At 45.8% G+C, this 10,285-nt stretch overlaps 2 protein-coding genes across 13 annotated transcripts in view; both read left to right on the forward strand.

Annotated features, from left to right (window-relative positions):
- LOC112309799 (zinc finger protein 197) overlaps positions 1–9,834 on the forward strand; it is a 56,098-nt gene extending 46,264 nt beyond the window's left edge. For 2 of the 12 annotated variants that reach the window (XR_011651491.1, XM_071222130.1), the window contains one exon: positions 755–1,371. Coding sequence is in view for 2 of the 12 variants with exons in the window: in XM_071222129.1 (XP_071078230.1) it covers positions 755–843 (89 nt within the window). In the remaining 10 variants the exon portion in view is untranslated. Of the gene's footprint in view, positions 1–754; positions 1,372–4,565; positions 5,444–6,670; positions 6,846–8,222 lie in introns of those variants that run through there. The other 10 variants (XR_011651485.1, XR_011651492.1, XR_011651495.1 and 7 more) reach the window with 9 other exon arrangements.
- Positions 6,838–9,834, forward strand: ZNF501 (zinc finger protein 501). The gene is given in 4 exon segments (XM_071222135.1): positions 6,838–7,092; positions 7,094–7,291; positions 7,293–7,640; positions 7,642–9,834. Coding segments are annotated over 4 exon segments (807 nt in total). The 5' UTR covers positions 6,838–6,988; the 3' UTR covers positions 7,799–9,834.
- Positions 9,835–10,285: the final 451 nt, after the last annotated feature.

Raw genomic sequence — 10,285 nt, forward strand, 5'->3', positions numbered from 1 at the left:
GCAAATATGAAAAATTAAAGAATTCATTGATGGCACATAGTAAATGTTCAATAAATATTTACTTGTTAACAATCTTTGCCCACCAGAGACTAGGAAATTCCTGGTGTGGAGGGATTTAGCAGAATTAACACCCCTCTTTTTGGAGTCTTGAGTAGAGATTAGAGAGGATAAGGAGTGTTTCTTGAAAAAATGGTCTAACAAGGGTGAAAGATGTCTTGAGTTATTGTTAGAAAGATTTTACCAAAAAAAAAAAAAAAGAAAAAAGATTTTGCAAAATGAAACAGGCACAACTCTTCAGTTTTTAATGAGCAGGATTAGAGACTGGTATATTTTCACTCCCGCGGAAGCAGGGAGGAAAGGAACTCGTGGTTTCTCTACTGTCCTCATTCCATGTTCTCATACTTGCAAATATTTGTTTGTAATTTGTTCTCCGTTGCCAGCCTGCTATGTGCACAGTCCCTCCAGCTGGGCCCCGAACCCAGGAACTTCCCTCTTCCTCAGACTTTCCCCTTCCCGAGTCTTCATATCCAGTCAGCTACTGCGTCCTGTTGACATCATCTTCCAAATCTGGCAGTCACCTTCACTGCTGTTGCTGTAGTCCACTCCCCAGTTCATTTCCTACACTTTTCATTTTTCTAACCGGTCTGTAAGCTTCTTGCCCCGTTAGGCCAGCTTTCACATTTCTTTTGGACAGTCTTTGTAGGACAGCTAAGGAATCCGTGTTCTCTCTCCTAATAAGGTTCTATCCCCTTAGACAGGCATCGGAGGCCCCCCTTCTGGCCCGTGTTGTCTTTGACCTCACCTAAAATACTGAGTCAGACATTTCTCCATGCCAACATGTGACTTGGGTCTACAGTTACCAGCAGAAAGGAGATACGGTGAGTACATGAGTGTGTCCATGAATTGTCTGCAAGGAGCAATCATTCCGAACCTTTCTGCAAGAGACAGTGTGTGGTTATATTAAGCAGAGGATTCCATAAGAAGAATTATGTTGTAGAATTTTTTTTTGTTTCTGTACCAATGAGGCAAGTAAGTGTCCTACCACAGTTTAACACAATCCTTTCAGATACGTTGATGTCAGGGTCGACAGGAAGAGAGGACTGCAGGCAGATGTAGAAGCACAACTGTGTGAACAGGACTGCTGTGCAATCAGCAGGAGCTGACCGTGGTGCTGGCCCTGCGAGAAAGCAGTGAGCTTAGAATTCCCACCGTGGAAGCACTTTCTGAGCTCATGGCTTTCCCTGAGCTCTGGAAATGATAGAGAACTGGCATGTGTTGCTTATTCACAACGTGTTGAAATTTAATTTGTGGTTTCAGAAGGACACAGGAGACGAGGCCACATTAGATCCTCAAAACAACAGAAGGGAAAACAGGTGCTTGGGTTTGCCAAGGTCACATAGCTGGTCCGTGTCAAGTGAAATGGAAACTTCAGTGTTCTTTCTCACTTTTGCTTCAGATTTCTCTGTTGGTTTTACCTCTGCTCCATGATGCCTCGTTACTTGTGTCTATTGTATGACACAAATATATTGACCACTGAAGGCTCCAACCTTCCCTGTTCCTGAGGGTTGGAGGAGCTCACTTTAGATCAGGAACATTTTTGGCCCTCAAAATCAGACTTTGCATGTAAGGGTGAGAAATAAGTTGACTTTGCATTATGACCCCACCTTCCTTCCCACCTAAGGCAGATATCTAGCCTTCATCCCTCTCATTCATTCTCCACCTTTCAGTGAGAGAAGCTCAGCCAGAGTTGCTGTTAAGCACTATTTCCGTGCCCTGCCTAGGGTGCCTTCCCCCGATGCCCAGGGTTAGTTTCCGCACTGCAGAGCCTGCTGATTGAGGGATTCTTTAAAGCCTTTTGGAAAATACGACTAGGCCTCAGTTCTCTGGCCTGTGAGATACTAGGGCTGGAGGGAAGAACTTGCTGTCTACTTACTCCAAGGGAGCGCTGAGACCGGCACTGGTGATGGGCAAGCTCAACGTTGTTCCCCAGCTGACAGTTGTACAAAGGGTGCTCTTTTATTTTTTTTAATATTTTACTTATGTTTAGAGAGGGAATGGAGGGAGATAGGCAGAGAAACATCCACGTGAGAGAGTAACCTTGATCAGTTGCCTCTCGTGAGCGCCTCAGTTGGGGACCAAACCTGGAACGCAGGCAGGTCCCCTGACCGGGAACTGAACTGGCGACCCTCCTTGTGACCGGCCCCTACTCACTTCCCTTATGCTTCCTGTTTGTTTGTTTGTTTGTTTGTTTATAGACAGAGGGAAAGGGAGAAAGGGAGGGAGAGAAACATCAATGTGTGGTTGCCTGGCTGCTTCTTGTGCGCCCCCAACTGGGGGACCTAGCAGCAACCCTGGCTTGTGCCCTGACTGGGAATTGAACCAGTGACTGGCGCTCAATCCACTGAACTGCACCAGCCAGGGCCCCTTCTGCTTCCTTACTGTGAAGGGTGCCTGTTGAGATGGGTTTGTGCACTTTCTGGAGCCTGACTCTGGGCTGGGGAGGAACCACCAAGAGAAAGGAAGCCACCCCAGCCTTCCTAGAGCAGACGGCAGTGGCTATTGCCTGCAGTGCGGGCTGCGATGTCGCACCAGCTGGGCCGCAGGGGACCTTGGGCTGTGGGTGGGAGCCCTTGCAGAGCCACATTCACCTTGCTGGGCTGCGGTGGTCCTAACCCCAACCCCACCTCCTGCGGGGCGAGCAGGACCTTTTGGAGAGGAGGCCAGGGACGGGGCCAGCTCCCCTGGAGAAGCAACAAGGCTGCTGGAGAGCCCTGGGAGTTGGAGACCTGGGCTCTGTTTGCATGTAGTTGATCGAACAAGTGAACCTCTGGGCACTACTACTTCTGATTTCCAGGAGCGAATGCTAGTCCTGCTTTGCTGCTTCACAAAGTTGTGCGTGTTGCATGAGTTTACTGAGTTACCACCTTCCTTTCATTAAGTTTTTATTCTCTAAAAGTAACAGGTATGAAGGCATATAGGCTCAGTAACGATTGAACAGCAGGTAGCATTTATTGAATGCTTACCTGCCAGTATTCTCCTAATTACTCATTTATGCATTGTCACAACTGTATGAAGCACTTGTTACCACCTCTTAACTTTGAAGACACAGGAGCACAGAGAGGTTAAGTAACTTCCAAGGTCACTTAGCTAATAAATGGTGGCGCTGGGGTTCAGACCAGAGAGTGCCAGCCCCAGAGCCCTTGCCACACTTGTCTTCGGGCTCGTGGAGGAAACAGATCGTAATCAGAGTGTTAAAACAGTGGGAACTGCTACAGTGCAGACGTGACATTCTTTCAGAACATTGAGGGGAAGTGCCTCGAAACGTGAAAAGTCGGCAAGGAAGAGGGGTGGTTCACGTTGGACCTGAATGTTAGACTGACCAGGAGTCTGCAAGTGGTTTGTGCAGTATCCAGTAGGAGGTGCTAGTGGATTGGGGGGGATTGGACTGGACACCAGGCCCACGCCTTTTGGCCCAGTGTTCCTTCCTTTCTGGTGAGAGAGGGAGGGGTTCTTAAAACCTTTCCTCTCAGGAGGGGTCCCTAACATCTCCCAACAGACTCCCCATGTCCTTTTCGCAGTTTCTGCTTCACACAGAGGCAGTCTTAGTTTGCTGGAATCCCTCCACCTCTGACTGGAGTTTCCCTGCTGTTCACTCAGCCCATTCTCAAAACCGGTGGTCTCCTTGCTTGGCCCACAGCAGCTGCTCAGTTTGTACCTTTCAGATAAAATAGTGGAGTATCCAGCGTCAAACAAAGATGGACTGGAAGGTCTTGAGATTTGAGGCTTTTGCTCTTTTTCTGTCTTTTAGAATCAAAGAATCAATGTCGGTAGTAGAAGAAGCTTTAGATGTCTAGTTTTTCCATTTATTTTCACAGATAAAAAAATCAGTTGATACTGAGTGACTTGCTTCAGGTCATTGAACAAGTTAGTGGTAGAGATTAGAACCCAGACCTCTTGACTCAGTCTAGGGCTTGTCTCACTGCCCTCTACTGTGGCCCTACAGTCTTTGACTTGAAGTCAGTGGCTTCTGTACTAGATGGGGGCAGGACGAGGGGGCATCTCTGGGCTCCTCCATCGTCTGTAGAAGAATGTTTACCCAAGGATGCTTGGTCCTTAGGAGCACCTGCCCTTTCTTTGTGCATTGTCACATCTCTCTGAGGTCCACCCACTAACTGACCTTTTTGTCCTTAATGATAACCTGCTAGAACAATATATTCTTTTATTCAGACTTAAAATAGTCATTTGGGCCCTGGCTGGTGTGGCTCAGTGGATTGACCGCTGGCCTGTGAACCAAAAGGTCGCCCGTTCTATTCCCAGTCAGGGCACATGCCTGAGTTGCGGGCCAGGTCCCTGGTTGGGGGTGCGTGAGAGGCAAATGACATATGTTTCTCTCACACATCAATGTTTCTCTCCCTCTACTTCCCTCCCTTGCCCTCTCTCTAAAAATAAGTAAAATCTTAAAAAAAAATAGTCATTCAGTTAGGGGTGGGATATTCCTGGGTTCCCCTGAGTCCGGAGTATGAAGTAGGCTGACTGTGAGTGCTCTTTCTCCCTCTGTGCCTCAGATTCCTGCCCTTCCTTAAGGGAAGAAGACAAACCAGTGTCACTTGTGTTCCCAACAGCTTATCTCCAGGTAAGGGAAATGGGACTAGAGCCCAAGATGGGTTGTTACGGGGTGCTCGTTCAGCAGCGGTGGCAGACCTGTAGTGGGGCCCGCCGGCGATAATTGTAGTTAGACCCTTCGCACCGAAAACACAGAACCATCGAGAAATGGGACCATCTTATTAAAATCAGAGACAGTGGCCTATTGTGGAAGAAGGCTTTGGAGAAATCGGTTACAGGACAGATCATAGACTGTGCTACTTTTTTATCACATGTTCTGAAACTGTACCCGAACCAGCTGCCCCTCTGCAGTCACCTGGTGGGACACCTTGAAGCCACTCACTGAACCACCAAGCGTGCCTTACTGATGTGGTCAGGTCCGCGGAAACTGATGCTAAATTGTTGGAAGATCTGTTGAAAGGTGATTGTTTCCTTAGAGAACATGCAGTGGACTCCTGGCCGTTTGGAACAAGAGCCTCGGTAATCGCGACTGCCATTGTTACTCACCGTCAGAAAGCAGTGGAGCCTGCGTATCTGTTACACTCGGGAAGAACAGGACTGGTGAACCAGACTTTGCGATTATGGGAATTGTGACTAGATCATGACTACTTACATTCTGAAGAACTCAGTCTAGTCTAACATGTACACATAATATATGTACACATGTGTCTATATATGTGTGTAGGCATTGAGAGAGGTCTAGGAGAAAGTTCTTCAAAATACCAACTATTTTCTCTGAGTGGTGGGGTTTCAAGTAATTTCATTTTTATTATTTACTTTTTAAAAAGATGTTACGTATTTATTTAGAGAGAGGGGAAAGGAGGGAGAAAAGAGAGGGTAATATCGATGTGAGGGAGAAACATCAATTGGTTGCCTCTCGCACATGCCCCAGCCAGGGACCAGGCCTGCAACCCAGGCATGTGTCCTGGCCGGATCGAACAGGCCCTCTTTCTTTGCAGGACGACACCCAACCAACTGAGCCACACTGGCCAGGGCAGTAATTTCATTATTAGACTGACTTTTCTAGAATGAGCATGCATTCTTTATATGATAAAAAAATCTTTTTTATTTTGGGGCAATAAGGGAAATAAAAGTGTGGTTAGAGTTTTGGTTTTATGTTACCTTTTCAAATCACTTAAGCTTATTTTTATGTATCCATACTGGACATTTATACAGCAGATAGATAGTTTCAGGCAAAAGAGTCAGTATGTTTAAGAACCAGTGCGCGTCAGGACTTCCAGTGAGATCGGTTTCCGGCAGTAACCAATCTGTGCGATACGTCGGTGTGGACCAATTGGTTCTCAGCCCAGAAGATGCATGTGTACTAACATGACATGATCTCTGAGACACACTCCTAGTGAAACAGTGGCAAATTGCAGAGCAGCACCTATAGAATGATTTCATTTATGCGAGAACCAAATGCTATGTGTGTGTTGAAAATATGTAGAAAAAAAGACTCAAAGAATATACTCTAAACTCAGTAATGATAGTCTCTGAGAAGGAAATGGGTTTGTTTGGTTATGGTAGGGTAGTGATGGTTATAAAAATTACTGTTTTATTCCATATACTTCCATAGTATCTAAATATTTTTAAGTGAGGATATATTTATGTGTAACATAATTAGAAAACTAAAATGAAAAGTAGCCTCAGAATAAGTATGTATTGGTGTCTCCAGCATCATCCCAGGAAAAGGTTGCTTTGGAGTGCGGGACCTGAATATCCACCCTCTGATTCCGTGCACCTTTATTCAGGGCACCAGGGTTTCAGTTCGATGCCATTAGGATTATCTAAGTATCTTATCTCGCTTTAATTCTGTGCTTCCAGAGTCACAGATGACAGTAACTTGGTTCCCACAGTTTTCCTGCGTGGGAATCAACCACTACAGGGAATTTTATAGATTTCCCAAGACCTGTCACTACTTAACCTCCTTCTATGACCTCTCCTGATCTTCCTCCCAGGCCTTTGTGATCTCCTTTCTCTGTTATTGACAAGAGGACAAAAGTCGAGACTCCCCACGTAGGCCCCTGTGCTGCACAGAGGACGTTTTCTTTTGTGAATTCTTTTTCAGGTGAGAAGACCGACCCAGAAGGCACCGTGTTCAGTGACTGCAGGAAGATGTGGAGAGACGGGGAGCCTGGTCATGGGGGTTCACGTCCGGAGAAACGGAAGACGCATGCGGAACAAAGAATAGGAAGGGAAATCCTGTGGGAGCGGTTGAGAGGCTCACACGTGCAAACGTACACACAGTCCTTTCCCAGGAGAAAAGTGTCACTCTAACGACAGTCATCTTTGAGAAAGCACCTTGTAACTATCATGAATTTGAGAGACAGTTCCTTGTAAGCCTGAACCTGTTGGACAGACACCCCTTGATTGTGTTACACGTAACATGGGTTCTTGCCAGATCCCACTGCCAGCGAAACATCGGAGACTCCGCATGCAGAAGAGACCCTCAAAGTGCAGTGAGTGTGGGAAATTCTTCACGCAGAGATCATCTCACTCAGCATCAGAGGATTCACACAGGGGAGGAGCCCTACGTATGCAGCGAATGTGGAACCGGTTTCCATAAACAGTCAAATCTGACTCAACATCTGAGGATTCACATGGGAGAGAAACCCTGTAAATGTAATGAATGTGAGAAAGCCTTTCAAACAAAAGCAATTCTTGTCCAGCATCTGAGAATTCACACCGGAGAAACCCTGTAAATGCAGTGAGTGTGGCAAAGCCTTTTGTCAGAGTCCCTCCCTCACTAAACACCTGCGGGTCCACACTGGAGAGAAACCGTATAAATGCAAGGAATGTGGCAAAGCCTTCAGTCAGAGCGTATGCCTTACTTGTCGTCAGAGAAGTCACTCTGGAAACAAACCTTTTAGGTGTAACAGCTGTGGGGAAGCCTTCAATCGGAGTGCATGCCTTACGCGGCATCAGAGAATTCATTCAGGAGAGAAGCCCTCCACTTGTGACAGATGTGGTAAAGCCTTCACGCAGAATGCTTCCCTTGTGGAACACGCGAGAACTCACACTGGAGAGAAACTTTATAAGTAGCGCGTGTGAAAAGCCTTTCCGCAAGCAAGCCCACCTAAGTGACCGTGACAGGATTCACACTGGAGAACGACCTTACGAATGTGTCGAGTGTGGGAAGTCCTTTAGGCGCCATTCAGTCCTTGTTCGGCATCAGAAGTTTCATGTTGGAGAATAAAACTTAGGATATAACCAGTGTGGAAAGACTAGTGTGAAAACTCCATTTTCCCCCAAATTCTTGAAAGTTTGACTCAGTCCACAGTTGGGATGAATGTTTTGTATGTCACGCAAAAGGCAGTGTGTCCTGAAAGTTAAAAAATAGACTCAGTACCAGACAGCCTTGAGTTTGATGCCTTCTCCGCCACTTTCTAGGTATGTGACCTTACCTCTCTGAGTCTCAGTTGTCCCCACCCTCCTGCCCCCAGAGAATGAGGAGGATTGCTGCTAGGGTTGTCTTGAGAATAAACTGAGCTGTACATAATAGAGAACTGCCATTAATTGGTTGAGTTATAGATGTTCTAAAAATTTGTAAATGTGGCTACTAAAAACAAGCAAAGTTCAGCATTAATTTTTTTTTGGTTCTCAAATGTATTCTTCCTCAGAAACATTCTCGACATTCCTGCACCACATCCCAGGATTTTGGCCTCTTCAGCATGGACACGGGTGCCCTTGATAAGCCTATCCTGGCAAAGGGCATCAGGAAGGCCGTAGAAGGACCCTGGGCTCTGGCAGTGATGCGCCCTTCTCAGTACATCATCAGGTCACGATGTCAGTGTGACTTGTCACTGGCGACGGTACCTTTGGCCCTTTAGATAAGGTGGCATCTCTCTGGCTTCCCCACTGTGAAGCTACATTTCCCTTTTGTAATAAGTATCTTGAGGAGAGATACTTTGAGACTGTAAATATTCTGCTTTTCAGTATTTTTTGCTACTAATTTTGACCTTTTTTGACATTTTTTGATGAATCTATCCAACCTCACTTATGTATTTGTTTCCTGTGGCTGTAGTAACTGATTGTCACAAGCTTGGTGGCTTAGAGGAACAGAAGTGCATTCTCTGAGTTTCGAGTTTCGGGAGCCGGAATCTGTCAGGCTGAAGTCAGGGTACTGGCAGGGCTGCGCAACCTCTGAAGAGTGTAGGAGACTATGTCCCTGGTTTCTTCCAGCTTCTGGTGGCTGCTGGCACGCTTTGGCTTGTAGCCCCACCATTCCAGTCTCTGCCTGTCTGTCTTCACATTGCCTTCTCTGTGTCTAACCTCCCTCTGCCCGCTGGCTTTTAGACAATCTAGTTTTACCTATTTACCTCAAGAGCTGTAAGTTAAACACATCTGCAAAAACTTCACCACGGAAGAGAACATTCACAGGTTCCAGGGTGTGGGACCTATCTCTTCAGAAGCTGCCATCCAGGCTGCAACTGTGGAATTTGCCAAGTGGCGATTTTTCTGTTTCCATCATTCCTTCTTTTCTTGCACTTGTTTGATAGTTGATTGCTATGAGAATTTTTGTTACGTGAGTTGCAATCTACTATTAGCATTTATTTTCTTGTTCAAGTTGTTCCAGATTTGGCCATTGGTAATTAGCATTCTATAAAGACCTATCCCTTCTCCCCCACTTATGTCCTTTTGACACGCTGCCATTCTTCTCTGAGCACCTTCTTACTTTTGGGCACAAGATGTTCCAGGCTCCTTTTTGCTATCCCTTCCTTCGCTCTGGCCTACCTGTCTAGCCCTGCTCATATGCTCCCTTCCTGAGGGGCAATGGGGGAGTAAAATCTTCTCTGGCCCCAAACTCATCTGTCTCAGCAAAATAGATCCTGCTGTTAGCCGAACCCACTGTTCTTAGAACCAGTTTACAGACAGTGAAGCAGTTTTCTTAGGGCTGCCCAGCAGATCTCAAGGCCACCGTATCTTGGTCTTTCATCACAAGATGTGCTTCCTGGCTGATAACTCTCACACTTGTATTGTGGGAAATATTACCCATGGTATAAAGACCTCAGTGTGATAAATTTCAAGATTTAAGACCTGCTCTGGTTGAGTAGCTCAGTTGGCTAGTGTTGCCCTAATATACGCCAACATTGCAGGTTTGGTCCTCAGGGCACGTACGAGAATCAACCAATGAGTGCATAAATGAGTGGAACAAGAAGTCAGTCTTTCTCTCTCCCCGTCCCTCTCTCTAAAAATCAATTAATACAATTAAAAAAAAAAGATTTAATGGTCTCTCCTATTGTTTAATTTTTTTTACTTCACTTATTGTTATTCTAATAAATAGGCTTTTTATTAGCATTTCTCAAGTTTGAGTGAGCATCAGAACCACCTGGCAGGCTTGTTACAGAGAATTCTGGGTGTTGACCCAGCACTTTCAGATTCACGGGGCAAGGCCTGAGAATGTGCATTTTTAAGTTCCCAAGGTGTGCTAAGCCAACAGTCCAGGACCCACACCTTTAAGAACCACTGGTCTATTAAAAAACAAAACCACCACAAAGCACCCCCCCAACAAAATAAACACATCAGAGAAACAGTATCACTCATTCTAACTATATAATACTCTTAATGTACTTGGTATTGTTCTGGGTACTGAGGACAAGGTGGTAAATAAAAGTTCCCACCCTCAAGATTCCCACCTCTAGGTAAAGACATTAAAATTCACAGTAATTAAAACTGTGTGATG

Source organism: Desmodus rotundus, chromosome 8 (assembly GCF_022682495.2).
Source record: "Desmodus rotundus isolate HL8 chromosome 8, HLdesRot8A.1, whole genome shotgun sequence".
NCBI lineage: Eukaryota > Metazoa > Chordata > Mammalia > Chiroptera > Phyllostomidae > Desmodus > Desmodus rotundus.